This window comes from Wyeomyia smithii, chromosome 2 (assembly GCF_029784165.1).
Source record: "Wyeomyia smithii strain HCP4-BCI-WySm-NY-G18 chromosome 2, ASM2978416v1, whole genome shotgun sequence".
Lineage (NCBI taxonomy): Eukaryota > Metazoa > Arthropoda > Insecta > Diptera > Culicidae > Wyeomyia > Wyeomyia smithii.
The window spans coordinates 69,650,172-69,666,942 of record NC_073695.1 but is presented as its reverse complement, the minus strand read 5'-3'; the positions used below and the strand labels follow the sequence as shown (position 1 = coordinate 69,666,942).

Below are 16,771 nucleotides of genomic sequence, written 5' to 3'. Positions count from 1 at the left end.
ATAAATTCTCAAGATTCGGTACATTAATACACATCAAATCACGAAACATTTCAGATATAAGAAAAGGTTTCACCAAATTTTTCAAAATCTTTGGAACACCCCGTCAAATAGTGTGCGATAATGAACCAGCCCTACGGTCGATAGAAATAAGAGGACTTCTCCATGACCTAAATGTCGAAATTTTCTTTACGCCTCCAAACCATAGCCAAAGTAACGGAACAGTCGAGAGATTTCACTCTACTATAGCAGAAATCTTCCGCTGTATCCAAGCAAACTATGAAGGAATGAGCATCAAGGAAATTTTCAACATAGCATGCACACAGTACAATAATAGCATACACTCTATGATAAAAATGAAACCCAGAGAAGCCTTTTTTGGCCTTAAAGACGAAGAAGAGAGACCGCTCGACATTGACCTTATCCTTCAAAATCGAAACAAAGTCTACGATGAAGTCATTTTGGCTCATGACAAATCGAAAAAACAAAATCTAGAGTACCATAACAAAACCAGAGAACAAGCACCAGATCTCGCAGCAAACCAAACTGTATACAAACAGGTGCAAGGTATCAAGAAGAAAACCAAAGCTAAATACGTACCAGTTACAGTTACAGAAAATAACGGTCGAACATTTATAGACGACTCTGGCAAAGAAACACACAAGGATAATGTCAAGCGTGTCTAACCTCTGCCTGATACTCTATAACTATAATTAAAACAATACTAACACTATTTCTTTTTTAGGAACAAATACAACGTGAAAAAAAAAAAAAAAAAATGGAACCACCCACGGACACTTCTTGATTTCTATCATAACCTTTTACCATCTCATTCTAGGAACAAATATTAAGCGGAGAAAAATGGAACCATCCTTTCGGACGCTTTTGATTTCCATCATAGCACTCACCACCTCCATCCTACCATCCTTTCATACACATCCCACCATTCAAATACACGACATTACTAACAACGCAGGAGCGTTGATTCTTCAAAGGGGGGAAGGAAGAATAATTGACGGACACGATAGACTATTGCATGTGATAGATTTTGCCCAATTCGAAATATCCTTGACAATAATTGAAAACATTGTAAACAAAATTAAAAACACACCAACCGATTTTTCAGAAATTATTCAACTCAAGCTTAAAGAAATCAAATTTATTTTCGATACGTTGATCAGCAAACCAAATAGAGATAGACGAGCAATAGATTTTTTAGGAAGCACTATCAAATTTATAACAGGCAACTTAGACTCAGAAGACTTAAAGATAATCAATTCAAACTTAGACGAACTTAGAAAAAACGGCAATGTTTTAGTGAAACAAAATAATAAGCAAATCAAAATCAATTCAAAATTTGAGAATAGATTAAACCTTATAAATAACCAGATCAGAGAGCACCAAAATATTTTGAATAAAATAGCCGAACAGGAAAATGTACTTATATCTGAAAATCAAAAATTCATACTTGTATTGCAATTAGACTCATTTTTAGAAAATTTAAAATCAATAGAATATGCCGTTATGCTAGCGAAAGTGAACATTATAAACAATTTAATCTTAACACCTAGAGAGCTAGAAACTATCACTCAGGAAATCTCAAAGCAGGGCTTAGAAATCAAACACGTAGACGAAGCAAGCAGCTATCTAACGACAACAGTACTCCGCCGAAGATCATCACTCATCATATGCGTCAACATCCCCAGGCTCACCCAAACCATTTACAGAAGAACTACCATCGAACCCCTGCCACGGTTGAACCACATCGTTCAGATACATAACAAGGAAGTATTCATCAACTCAGAGCGAATTTTTGCCATCGCATCGCCATGCCGAGAAAACAACAAAGTTACAATTTGCGAAAGAAAACAGTTAATAGAGATCAGTAACAATCCTTGCGAAGCACCACTCTTAAGAGGACAACAAGGACAATGCAAGATGATAGAAAAACCTCCAGCAACCGAAACGAGAATGATAGGACCAGGAACATTGTTGGTGATAGCCGTTCACCAAGACGTAGTCATCAACGGTACCTGCGTCAACACTCGAACTCTTACAGGAATCCACCTAGTAACATTTCAAAATTGCTCACTATACGTAAATCACGAGCTATTTGAAAATTATGAACTTTGGTTTGATCACCCAACAATAATTCCAATACAACCACCAGAAATCAGAACATTACACACAGAACGACACGTTAACATTTCGGAGTTGCATGAACTCCATTTGAAAAACAGACAGCAGCTGGAAACAATGAAATTCCATTACAAAGCTGGATCAATAATTATCAGCACCATCAGCATGTCAGCACTTTTAGCTTTCGTAACCATAAAATATCGGCTCATAGCGAGGACAAGGAATTGCTCGAGACGACCAATACTTAAGGGGGGACGAGTTAAAGACGGAACATCCTCAACACCAGTTGTCACTGAATCTAAGCGACCAGAAACCAAGCCACGCGCAAACAACCAGACAGCACAGTCAGCAGGATTGGAGCCCGGAGCCAACAAAGTATTCAACGTGGAACTCGGATTGACGTCGCCAAGTGCTGCATCGTCGTTAGGTCTTAGGTCAGCAGATTTTAGGACAGCAGGTAGGGCAGTCAGGCCTCTGTAAGATAGTCTTTAATCAGTCTCAAGTGAAGTGTGACCGAGTACGGTCAAATAAAAGTTTTTAAAAACTAAATTAAACCAAATGATCTTTTAAGTTATATATATATATATATATATATATATATATATATATATATATATATATATATATATATATATATATATATATATATATATATATATATATATATATATATATATATATATATATATATATATATATATATATATATATATATATATATATATATATATATATATATATATATATATATATATATATATATATATATATATATATTCATATATATGTTTTATTTTCACTTTCACCAGTATTCATAGACTGCTTTATGCGAATACAAACAATTCAATGTGATGCTATTTTCAATAAAGAATAAATGAAGTATTGGACCAAAAGCATTACAATATTCCGTTGAAAATAGCTAATCACGAATAGTGGTGTTTATATTCCGTAAAAATTGATCTAAAATATTCGATTCAAAAGTTACCTCGACTCGAAACATAATCAATATAGACATTTTTCAATTTAACATCGTAGAAGGACGTTTCCGTCGGCATATCTCCGTCAGCCGATCTGTGTGCAGGAATGTTTCCTGTCTGCCTGCCTGCATGCCTGGAAAATACACGCAAAGGCATCAAATAACAGTGGACACATCATGATGCGGATGCGATCATCAAGGATTTTACCAACCCATTTCTACGACAGAAGGTTGCAAAAATGACTACACCGGGAGCAGTCAACAACAGGCAAAAACCCCACTAATACTGTGACATTGTAGTATGAAGCTATGTGTGAACTTTTCGTTGATAGAGCGAGAACGGAATAATCCATGCATCGGAAGGAATATAGGCTACTACACAGTAAGGAAGGATAATGAATGTAAACTATGCAAAAACATAAATGCAAAATTCAAGAATTTAGGAATAAACACATACACTACTCATATTCTTCGCTGATTTTTTCTTCTGCCGGTTCGTACAATTGTTACTCCACCAACTAATTCGAACGGAGATGCTCTATTAACATACGATACACAATGAAATTCAAAAGAATGAAAAATTTTTTCACACTATACGCATGTCCTTCACTGTGCTTTCAGTAACATTTGTATTTTCAAGACGATTCAGGAAACAATTTATAAATGTGCAACAGTTTTCAGTTTGTGAACACCATTTACCAGTCTATTTTATAATCATGCGAGCAACATACATGTATACAGAACTGTGATCTATAAACACTAAAATGTAAAGAAAAAAGTACAACTGCACAACTGTACGCCAGTTGTAGAGCAGTACTGTTGACTGAAGCACACCGCTTGTAAGTTGTATCCTTTTCTACGATATGTTGGTAAAAATTGTATTGGGGGTGGAAATATTGTCAGACTACTAGATGATACAGAACTAACACAAACTCACGTGCTTTATCACCGCACCCGCCGTAACAACACTAAGCTAGCAGCGAAACGATACCGCGGCAAAATCAACAAAAACAGACCGCACGAAACGAGCATAGAGTTGAAACTGCGCTATCCAAGTTCTGTAAAAGCTGTCTGACTGCGAGAGCTTGCGGACTATCTACTCTCTTTCTCATCATTTCATTTTATGCTGGACGGATTTGATAGTGTTGGCACAGAACTGAGGCGGAATCAAACCAAAAAGATATGGAGAGCAGGCTCGCCAGACCTACGGATTTTTTTCACTTCTACTGATATACGGATTTTTGGAAACAGCTGCAGAAATCCACAGATTTTTCAAAATATCTACGAAAATTTACTATCTATGTTTAATAAATTCCAAGGGAATTCTCCCGCAATTCGATCTCATTTAAGAAATATGGTTGCTAATGACAATAAAATGGTATACCTCCGTCGTTTGATTATTTACATAAACTTTCTTTCCTTATTTGAAATTTGAACAGAAAGAAAAAGTCCGTGGAAATTCGTAGAATGTACGGATTAACACGAAATAGTTCTGGCATCTCTGACTAAAAAAGAAAAATAAAGTTGCCATAATAATTGTAGCAAGCCGAATTCAAGGCTTTTGTAGATTGCTGCTAGATTAATTCTAAGTGAAACTTAGTGAGAAATTCGGAAGGAAAAACAAACAGAAGACACAAGAAATGGCTCTTAGAGAAAAAATGAAGTCACGATCATGCATTGTGGGATCAAAGTTTGTAAGTGAAGTCGTTGCTGTGAAAGATTCTTAGCAAAATTCAGTACAAGAAGATTGGTAGAAAAGCCAGAAAAATGACACAAATTCGTATATTTCTAGTGCAACAAAAATGACTCGAGTAACTCCCTGCAAACAAACCACAGGCCATGGTCCCCTTTCAGGAAACTAAATCTAACAGTGTATCTAATTTCTGTGCGCGGTAGGTTTGGTTCTTATATTCTATAAAATAAAAAATAATAATTCAAAAAATGTTGGCTGTACTGGAAAAACAGCACGGAACGAATGTTCTGCCTCAGGAAATAGAACAACCATTTCTTGTTTACGTTTTCTGCTTGATGATCCAAACTGCAATTAATACGTCACTTTTCAAGCGTTGTAACCGTCGTAATTTGGAGTTAGTCGACAGCCCGGCTTGTTTCTCAAGCTCGATGCACACATTCAGAATTTTAGAAGCATGATTAAATTAAATTCGTCTTGTTTGACTACAGCGAATTTCCAATTTAAAGTTTCCGTTTTTTTCCCGGTTAACAATTAATGTTTTTCCCAGTTTTGAGATACAAAGATAAACAACTTCAACAACGTTTACTATATTATTATTTTACTAAAAGCTCAAAAGAGATGCGCCAAAAAGATTATAGCATATTACCCATTCCTGTAACTTTTTGTTCACCTAGTGTTTGCAGAAATGCGTCAAGAGGCTGCAGAGTAATTGCTCGCCGGGTTCGTCGCTTTCAGGTTGGCTTATGGAAAAACTCGTTTAAATCTCTAAATAAGGTATCTTTACTAGGGGCACAAAAATTCACAGGAATGATTGAAAACATGTAATCTTTCATTGTTTGACGTAAAATTACGTCCTACATATATAGGGGTCAGGCTTGTAAAAGGTCACGATAGAACCACTTTTCTTTGCGATAATCGTCTTCTTTTTCCTCTGACGATGGCAAGGCGAGTCAAACGAGTACTCGCCACCACGAGGTTTTTTTTCCCTCAAACGTGTTTTGACTTTTTTTTTAGAAATGAGAATTACGCACGTTGGGAGATTTTGGAAATTATTTATACCATTGATTTTGTAATAATATTTTTCAAAGTAGATGGAGCGAAGTAGGCAGAAATAGGCGGAAATAACACCGCCAAACGAATGATAGTGTGCATCTCTTTGATGCGCGAGTGTCCATTGACCATCTTGTTCTATTTGTGATAGGCGACGGTTGTTCTACGTTTACGAGCGAGAGCCTACTGCGATGCACACTAAAAAAATCAAAATCAAATGAAAGTGTTGACCGTTTACAAGCCTGATAGGGGTGCAAATTGAAAAAAAAAAAAATAAGGCGTCACGAAAATTATCGAATCGAATTCGAATCGATTTCCTTTATTCCAATAGCAATCGATTGCAAAATCATCTATGCATTCGTCAAATGTAGAAAAATTCAGTTTGATCATTCGAAAATTGTCAAGCCTTGTTGAAACACCGATTTCGACCTGTAATTGCTAGCCTAATGCTGGCTTTCTCTAACACGGTCGACCGAATTGTACCGAATTAACAGGGAATGCATTATTTGGTGTTTACAAAAGCCTGCTTCTGCTCAAACCAATCAGTTTACTAGTGGATGGCCACTAGCACGGTTCTAACCAAGTAGCGGTGGCTAGCGCGGAGATGCCATTGGCATTATATCCGATATCAAATTAAACAATTAATTGTCCTTTTGAGGACAAATTAAATACCTAATTGAAAAGTCAATATTTTTTCGTTCATTCATTACACTTCCTTCAAAATGTTAGAACGCATTGACAAAGACGGTTGTAGTAATTTTGACTTCATCTCCATGTTTCAGCACGCACTATATCTTCTTTTCCTTCTGCAGTATGCGTAACTGAGTGCGATATCTTTTGTTATCTGCCCCCAAAGACACTAAAACGCATAATCAAGCCATGACAATTGTTAAGCCTTAATTATGCAAACACTACTTTTGAATATAGTCATGCTTTGTTAAACTCAGATTTCTATTGATCTGATTGGTTGTTTAATGCTCGCTTTCCCTAACACGGTCGACAGACTATTATACCTAGTTAACCGGGAATGCACTTTTTGGCCCGCTTCTGCTCAAACCAATCAGTTTACTAGGGGATGGCCACGTAACGGTCCCAATCAAGTAGCGGTGCATCAGCAGCAGTAGATTCAGCGGCACATCTTCCTCTACTGCGAAGGCTACTTTGCTGCGGCAGCCGTAGCATCAGTGGTGGCTGCACTGGCCAGCACTTCCTCCAGCGAAAAGCTGCCGTATTTTAGGACAAACGGGGGTGTTGGCAAACAAAAATCGGCCGTCAAATTTTCGCAGTTTTGTTCCCAGTTTTGTGAAAATTAAACAACAGGGTTAACATATGAATATATCAATCTATTTCCAAACAAGAAATACTGTTTACTTGAAATCAGCTGTATAAGCGCAACGCGTTATACACTTTCTGGCATCTAACAAACACTAGAAGTTTCCGGAAACCTTCCAGGTTGATACGGTAATGCATAAATTTTCTGCCGTTTTGGGTTTTTCATTCAATTATAGAAGGCCAAATGAGTGAAGAATTTAATACATAATACATTTTTTGCACGTGATATGGAACACTTTCCATGGTCTTTGCATATCTTAAGACCCCAAGTGTGCCAGTTGTGTCTAGTGTAATACATCGTTTAAGCCGTGGGCCGAGGTGCACTGCTCAACTTTTTTTAAAGTCGAAAAATCATTAGTTATTGACAGCACTAATTTAGTTTTTCCCACACATTATCACACATTTCAGAGAGAAAATTGCAGTTTAGTTCTCCAAAATATCTGATTTAATCTGAATTTAATTGTATGATAATAAAAAAACTACATTAAACTACAGGAAGTTTATATTCTAAATTATTTTAAAATATAAAAATTATTTTTAATTATGTTGTTGTTCTTGCACCACTGCCAAACAGTCACATCGACTGGAGCGAAAGATATTTGCGCTCAAAACTATGATCGCGCGTTATCATTGATTCGTTTTAAACCGAACCGGGAAATGAACAGCTGGATAGATAGACTACAAATCTAAACAAGTCTTGTTGAACTCCCTTACTTTGGGAGATGAGAAAATACAGCATAGAGTCATAAACTTTTATTATTTATGCTGGGTGACGTCTGTGTAATACATCATCTAAAAAGAACTACATAGATTTTATAATTGGAAGTTATTACTTTATTTATTAAGAAAGAATTTTTCTAATAATTCTATCAAACTGTTCATTTTTCTTTGGTCAAAACCAAAACTTAAACACCTCTACGCTTAGACCTAAATGAGAGTCTCTTTCATTAGGAAAATCCATTAGATTTGAGAAATGGTTTTCGATGAGAACAGTAGTCAGTTTTGGAAGTACTTAAAATCTCTATGATTCTCAAAAGCTTTACTTAGCTGAAATCGGCAGCCATTCGAGCGTTCGAAAGAAACTTCCGAGTTAACTTAAAAAGGAACATCACGAGTGGTAACACTTTGGGTTCATCTCAATTGCGACGGACCTCTATAAGCACATGGGTTTCGAACAAACGAACCTGTCAAGCAAGAGTGTAAGGCAAGTTAGGGTGATTGATCGTGTTTAAGGACTTATTTTAACTCAACAAATTGCTTGTTTCTAAACAATCATTCCGAAAATAAAAAAAACTTGCCTGTTTGATAGTTCCTTGTCAGTCCAAGATGAATCTCCAAAACTAAAATATGCGTAACAGTAGCAATTGACCCCTAAAGTTGCTTTCTTTTCTTCTGTTTCCCTACTACCAATTCAATGATTTTTGAGCACGAGAAAACAGAAAAGATGCGTCACCATATTTCATCTTAAAGGATATGGATGACTTCATTCTACAAATACAGCGTGAAATAGACATCAGCATGATTTTGCATTTGTAGGATAAGTACACAGGAATGTTTGCACAACTACAATTTTTTTAGCGAATTCAGCATCTCTAATTCACCAGGTAACTGTATTTTGCTAAAACTCGACGTAATAGATCTCCCGTTGCTATTCGTCATCATTTCCAAAATCTATCAGAACGTTTACCTGTGCCACCAGTACACAACAGTTTTGAGTTCGATATTTTTCACGTTTGAGCTTATAAACAGCAAAAAAGAGTGGCATCAGCTGCAACAACCGTGTTTTTATTGGTGAATATAGGTTGTATACTCTTGGGAATGTTTCTTTGTTTTGTGTATCATTGGATTAAGTATGTGCGCCGCAAAATGCGATCTTTAAATTCACACTGCTGGTTTGGGAGCCCCAACCGTTCAGCATCGGTCGTGCTTCGAAATTTTTGGTTTTTTTTTTTGTTGTTGTTTATGCAAAACATGATTTCTTCTTCTTGCTCAGGCACTATTGTTTCAACTGAATGTTTTTGCTTCAAACTAGGTGGTTATACGTCACTCAAACTGCCTCTCTTGAGCAAGCCGCTTCGGTTAATAATAAATATTTATTTGTTAAACGATGTTTTCAATTAACTGACCCTCCTCGCTTTTTGTGCAGCGATCATCGATTGAACCAAATTTATTCGTGTAGTGGAACGTATGATTGTTGGTGTTTCAACGGGGGTTTCGTAATGTCCAACGGTACAAAGGTATTTTACAGTTTTAAAGAAACGGAGAAAACTTTTCTCGATTGCTCGTATCGATAATGCATGTACACAATATACCGCTTGCTTCTGTGTTGCTCTAGTAAACAACATTTACGCTTAATACTTCAATTATGATTCTACAATTTATTGACCTCAATGTCAAACGTTAGTTAGGAGCAAGGGGCAACGCTGCTTACTCAATCTGCTGGCTCAGTTTTACTATTAAAGAGTAGAAATTATCTTCATTCAGTTCCGAAAAGACGTTAAAGTAATATACCCTTGTAGAAAAGACGATCCATATTTGTTTTTCGTGTATTTTTTCCTGTCTTGCTGGACCGGAAAAATTATTAATAATGTTAGGTTGGTCGAATCAAGTAGCGACCCGAAAAGAAAAGTTTGAAAAGTGTTTAAACAGTTCACCATCTCTGGTAGTTGAAATGTCTTCACTAGATAACTGTACTGCTGTACTGTTCACGGATAGTGTACTCAATGCGATCGCATATTTAAAGCAAAATAAACAAATGAAAAATTTATAAAAATAGTAGTTATCATAATTAAAAAAGAGTTTAAAAATGGTTCGAAATGATTTAACCCTGAAAGGATAATCATATTTTGATATGCGTAGAAGGATAATCATGCATCGAATGGATTCCCGACAATATGAATGATCATTACGGTGTTATTCTTTATTGATTGAGAAAAGACGAGAAAAAACTGACGCGCTGTTAGAAGAAAAGAGCGCAGCAATGCTGAAATCGGGGAGTCAAATTGACGCAGACTATCTTTGCAGGATTAAAAGGAACAACAACAATTCTCAATATTCATGCTCGTTCAGAGATCATATATTAGGATCCTGCTGAAGTTTTTTTTATTGTGATCATAACATTAATCTGTTGAGAGATAAAGTTTTCTGAAGCTGCATGATAAAATACTCACAAGTTACAAAAATTATTTTTTCTATGAAAAGTGGGAGGTCTTTTAATATAAAACTGTGATTTTAAAACTATATAAAAGACGTTGTTTCACATTTGTTAAACTCTGTCTGTTTACCTTTTTGCAAAAATATACACTAATCTTTAATTTGGTGACATTTGGGACTTCGCTAGTACGTTAGTAAAAGTAGCGCGCAAAATAAAAGTCCCAAATTCGTAGTGCAATAAATACAGCCAATCGCTCGCTTTTTACAGCAATAGGGAATATATACCTATAGGAAATATTGCAAGCGAAGTCAACACGCGAAGTTCGGTGCCACCTGCCGTGATTTGACATAATAAAAATCGTACGCAAATGTTTACCTTATCAACGGGTATTTCCATGCAAATTACTAGCCAAAATGGTTCTGTACCGCCGTTTTACGCATATTCGTTTCACGTACGTATATTAAATTGTAAGACGAAAAAGAAAAATTCAAACGAAAAGCATTTCTCTAAAAATATACGAAATTTTAGTTTGAGCACACCTATACGGCCGAATAAAAAACAAAAAGAAAAAATCAATGTGCGTAACCGATACATACCATGATTTGGTTTGTCGCTGATATCACAGGTACGTTTGCTAAGCTAACAGTAATCAAACTCTACCTAAACATAGAGCATACGTTCCCAACATAGTTTGGTCGTACCGAGTCGTGTTTCATTTTTATTTTTATATATACGCGTTAAGTTAATTACTGCTGATACGATGGATTGTGTATTTGGTCATAAAACATCGATTATGGTGTGAGGGTTACTGCTAGCGGGAATCACGAGACAACCTCGCTGAAAGGTCAATGTCAGAGCCGAAGTCTGGCAGCAATAAAAATAAATGCTCGGGGAACTTGAAGCGATAAAATTGCCAGGTGAAGGTTCCTGACAACCTGGGTCCCAAACTCTGTTGCAGCTAATACAAATTTCAAGAGTGAAAGTTTGCACAAGTTGATTGACTGTTCGTGACAGACCCTTTAAAATTGCGAAATAGTATAACTTTTCAATTCTCGTTTCAGCAACGATAGCGTTTCGCTGGGTCAAAGAGTAATGACCAGGATTTAACGGCAGGTGACTAGTGGTATTATTAACGTGTCAGTAAGCTAAAAACTTAAGCCCCAAATTGGTAACGGTTGCCCATCCCGCACCTTCATATCATGGTGAAATTAATATCTTTCGCGGGTAAAGATGGCCAGACGAAATAAATGACGCTTTATTACCTTCCTACTTTCATTAGCAGACTTTCGATGAAACGTAATAACATAAAAACACTAGTATCTGCAACTTAGTAGATGCTGATGAGTTTTAATCTCAGCCACCCGATAATCGTGTTTTTGGAAGTATGAGTGTGTTTCATCGAACCGATGACTCATCATCTAATGACTGCGCAGAATCCACATCTCGGGATTGCCGGTACACCCCGACCCACTTTACATTCTCCATGGGATGGGATATAAACAAAAGTTTTCCGAAGAAGGGAGAAGAGTCTTTCGTCCTCATTCATCGGAGGACGTCAATATTTGTGATATATTCTATGAAGAACACTGGAAGTACCCGTCTGTACATGGGTACTAATGACCGTTCAAGCGTTTTAAGCCGGTACGGGGAAAATGCTACAATAAATATATCGACCCTTCTGGCAGGGGAAACCCTGCTCCACGCGGGAAGACAACTGACCCTTTTCATTGATGCTCTCAGGTGTGTTTTCCGCATTTGTGCGTTGACAAAAGCAAAACGTAGCGTATGCTTCGTATTTTACTTAACTTCTACGAAGCAGTGAAAATTTTGAAGCACGTATTTTGTGAGGGGGATACTGCTAATAAATCAATGGGACGCGTATGCATTTGACTATTTCTAACGACTTATGGGAGTGGAGACAATCTGTTCAAGTAACAAGAAATGTGTAAACATATCTTGAAATCTAAGAGATTTATTTATGGAAAAAAATTGGATAATAATCGATGATTTTTAATCATCTTTTATAATAGTTCCGCAATGTTGATACGGTTTTTGAACTACAACGGAATGCGATGAACAACTTTTTAACGTTAATAATGGAGAAAGCAAGTCTGTGTATAATAAACAGAAGGTCGAGTTCCGAATCGGAATGTAGCACCAAGGCTTTGCTTTGCTTTTAATGGAGAAAGCATAAAGAAATGACTCTTCGAATTGAAAGTAAAATACCAATGATGACCATATGAATTAGAAAAGAAACAACATTGAAACGTAATAAAAGTAAACAACTTCATTAAAGTAGATCTGGGAGTTAACTATAAACCTTTTTTCATGAAACAGAAAAAATAATATATTCTTGTTATATATGACTTATGAACATTTAAAAAAAAAAAAGGTTAAGGAATTTGATAATTTTTTTTTTTTTGATAGAACTGAGGATTAATTTATTTTTGAATAAACATGTCCAATTGATAAAAAAAAATAACGAAGAAGTGTTGGAAAGGTGGCAGCTGATAAATTGAAATATCAGTTTTGTATATGAAATGAAACAGTACAACAATAGTACATAATCTTTGTTTTATGTACTAGCAGAACGAAAAAGACGAATATAGAAAAACTTTCTAAAAGCACGAAATCAGCTTTTTTTCTTGAAAATTCCAAATATTTTTTTTAAACGCTTGAACATTACTAACTTGAAAATTTACGCAAATTCAAGATTCCAGAAACCTGAAGAACCACCATATTTCCGTGTCCCTGAAGCTGGAAGTACAAGGTCAACCGAATAAATAGCTTGAATTTTTTTTTGTTCATCTATAATTTATTTGACACGGCACAAATACAATTTAATGTTTAACGGCGCCAATTATATCTGGTAGCTTACTTTTTAAAGTATCTTAATAACTAAAAGCAAATTTTTTATCCTCGCTGCCGACTACAAGCTGAAACTAAATCTAACTTAAAGCTAGAATGTTTTGCATTAAAAGCACTGATTTGTTGTTTGATGGTTTTCCATTGCCATAGGTAAGCAGCATATTGAATATGTTCCGCTGCTGGGCCAAGATATTACGGCCTGGCATATTGGGTTGTCTCCCTCGGGCCCTGAGAGTATCGTGCGGGTCTAGTTGCTGTTTCCGGATCCGTTCCGGATCGTTTAGTTGGATGTAGGCGGAAGGGAATAGGATTAAACTGGGGCGTGGATGGATTTCAGGAAAACGTATATAAGGGACATGTAGGATTGGTCACGGCTCGCCAAGACATTACGAACAAGAACAACCGGCTGTCTACCCTCGGCCTGAAGGGAAACTATTAATTTAGACCTAGCGTCACGGTGTACAGGGCATGACCAAACAACGTGCTCTATGTCGTGATAACCTGCACCACAGGCACAGATACCACTTTCCCCGAGCCCAACACGACGGAGATGCGCGTCAAATCTATAGTGATTGGACATAAGCCGAGACATCACGCAAATGAAATCTCGACCTACATCCAACTTCTTGAACCACGGGTTCGTCGATACTTTGGGGATTATGGAATGTAACCACCTTCCCAATTCCCCTCTGGTCCAAGCATTTTGCCAACTGATGATCGTATTCTGACGTACAAGTGCGAAAAATTCATCAAAGGCAATTGGTCTTTCATAAATATCACCGTTTGTTGCGCCCACCTTAGCCAAAGAGTCCGCTTTCTCATTACCCGGTATCGAGCAGTGAGAAGGGACCCACGCTAAGGTAATCTGATACGATTTTTCGGATAAAGCGCTTAGATGTTCCCGTATTTTCCCCAGGAAATACGGAGAGTGCTTAACATCTTTCATCGATCGGAGAGCCTCAATGGAACTGAGACTGTCCGTAAAGATGAAATAATGGTCCGTGGGCATTTTTTCGATGATCTTTATAGTGTACTGAATTGCAGCAAATTCTGCGACGTAAACAGAAGCAGGATTATCCAGCTTATGGGCGACGGTTAAACTGTTATTGAAAATACCGAAGCCAGTGGACCCATCAAGAAGTGATCCGTCAGTGTAGAACATATTGTTGCAGATGTTTCGATATTTATTGGAAAAAATTTTGGGGATCTGCTGCACGCGTAAATGATCCGGGATTCCACGAGTTTCTTCTATCATGGATGTATCGAAAAACACAGTAGAACCAGAAGTATTTGATAAGTCGACACGATTTGGAATATTCGAAGAAGGGTTAATATTTTGGGACATGTGATTGAAATACAATGTCATAAAACGGGTTTCAGAATTAAGTTCGATTAACCTTTCAAAATTTTCAATCACGGGACGGTTCAAGACCTCACATTTGATAAGAATACGAGAAGACAGGCTCCAGAAACGGGTTTTCAATGGTAGTACTCCAGCTAAGACCTCCGAACTCATCTTATGGGTCGACTGCATGCAACGTAAGGCGATACGCAAACAACGATATTGTATTCGCTCCAGTTTGATCAAATGTGTGTTTGCTGCGGAGCGGAAGCAGAAACACCCATACTCAATTACAGACAATATCGTTGTTTGGTAAAGCCTTATGAGGTCTCCTGGGTGGGCTTCCCACCACGATCCGGTTATTGTACGAAGAAAATTCACTCTTTGTTGACATTTTTTCATCAGATACCTCACGTGACAACCCCAGGTGCCTTTAGAGTCGAACCATACACCAAGATATTTGTGTTCCAAAACCTGAGAAATCGTTTTACCCATTAATTGTGTTTGAAGCTGAGCAGGTTCATGCTTCCTAGAAAAAACTACTATCTCTGTCTTCTCCGGAGAGATTTCGATACCTAGCTGTAAAGCCCAAGCAGACAAATTGTCCAAGGTATCTTGCAATGGTCCTTGCAAATCGGCAGCTTCGGCTCCTGTAACAGAGATTACACTGTCGTCTGCAAGTTGTCTTATCGTGCATGAATTTGCCAGACATTCGTCGATGTCATTTAAATAAAAGTTGTAAAGAAGGGGGCTTAAACATGAGCCCTGGGGAAGACCCATGTAGCTGATGCGAAAAGTTGCCAAATCGCCGTGCGTAAAATGCATGTGCTTTTCGGACAACAAATTGTGCAAAAAATTGTTCAAAATTGGAGAAAATCCTTGTCGGTGAAGTTTACCCGAAAGAATGTCAATAGAAACGGAATCAAAAGCCCCCTTAATGTCCGAGAACGCAGACGCCATTTGTTCTTTGCGAGCATACGCCAGCTGAGTATCTGTTGAAAGCAACGCAAGACTGATAGCAGACCATTTGATTCGACCCAATGGTCTAAGCGACGGAGTATCATTTTTTTTAATAAATTCGGCCTATAAGAGTTGTGATCAGAAGCTGGTTTTCCTGGTTTTTGGATGGCGATCACTTTCACTTGCCTCCAATCCTGCGGTACAATGTTTTGCTCCAGAAACTTATTGAACAAGTTCAATAAGCGCCTCTTGGCATTGCCGGGTAGATTCTTCAACACATTGAATTTGATTCTATCTAACCCAGGCGCGTTATTGTTACAGGACAGGAGGGCAACTGAAAATTCTGCCATCGTAAAAGGTGATTCTATCGCGTCGTGGCCCGGAGACGCATCGCGAACAATATTTTGCTCAGGAACAGAGTCCGGACATACTTTCCTGGCAAAATCAAATATCCACCGACTTGAAGACTCCTCGCTTTCGTTGACCGTTACGCGATTCCGCATTCTTCGGGCTGTGTTCCAAAGAGTGCTCATCGATGTCTCCCTCGACGTATCGTTCACGAGCCGACGCCAATATCCGCGTTTCTTTGCTTTAGCCAAGCTTTTAAGCTTGGTATCAAGCTCCGAATACCGTAAATAGTCGCCAGGTATACCTCCCTTCTGGAAGGCCAAAAACCCGTCGGATCTTTGCGTGTAGACATCGGAGCACTCTTGGTCTCACCACGGAGTGGGAGGCCGTTCTTTGATCGTTACGCCGGGATATTTCTTCGTTTGGGCTTGCAACGCGGCGTCGAGAATCAAGCCCGCGAGGAGGTTGTATTCTTCAAGTGGTGGATGATGTTGAATCGACTCGACCGCTTTTGAAATCATTTCCTCGTATAACTTCCAATCGACATTCCGTGTGAGGTCATACGGAATGTCAATTGGTCGCATGCGAGTTGACCCGCTAGTAATTGAAATAAGAATATGCCTATTCGTAATTGAAATAAGAATATGCCTATGGTCGCTACCGTGAGGATCGAGGATTACCTTCCATGTGCAATCCAACCGTAGCGACCCAAAATCAAACGTGGCGAGGGAAGAAGTTCTATTAAATCAAAGAGCAGCCGTTTCCCAACCTGTGCTCTGGGAGGAATATATATTGAGGCAATACAAAGCTCTTTACCTTGTATTGTCATTTGACATGCGACAACTTCGATGCCTGGAATCGAGGGGAGGTTAATACGATAGAAAGAATAGCACTTTTTAATCCCTAAAAGTA

The 16,771-nt window shown here is 37.8% G+C and overlaps 1 protein-coding gene across 15 annotated transcripts in view; it reads right to left on the bottom strand.

The window, feature by feature from the left end:
* The window catches only part of LOC129720696 (coronin-1C-like), a 71,366-nt gene that overhangs the window by 19,565 nt on the left and 35,030 nt on the right, over positions 1 to 16,771 (bottom strand). Inside the window, exons 1-2 of one of the 15 annotated variants that reach the window (XM_055672278.1) lie at positions 3,570 to 3,914; positions 3,122 to 3,246 (exon numbers count right to left, since the gene is read on the bottom strand). The exons of 8 other annotated variants lie outside the window; for them this stretch is intronic. In XM_055672278.1, the coding sequence (XP_055528253.1) occupies positions 3,122 to 3,151 (30 nt within the window). In that variant the 5' untranslated portion in view covers positions 3,152 to 3,246; positions 3,570 to 3,914. Of the gene's footprint in view, positions 1 to 3,121; positions 3,247 to 3,324; positions 3,350 to 3,569; positions 3,916 to 4,049; positions 4,140 to 16,771 lie in introns of those variants that run through there. 6 more of the 15 variants (XM_055672279.1, XM_055672283.1, XM_055672287.1 and 3 more) reach the window with 6 other exon arrangements.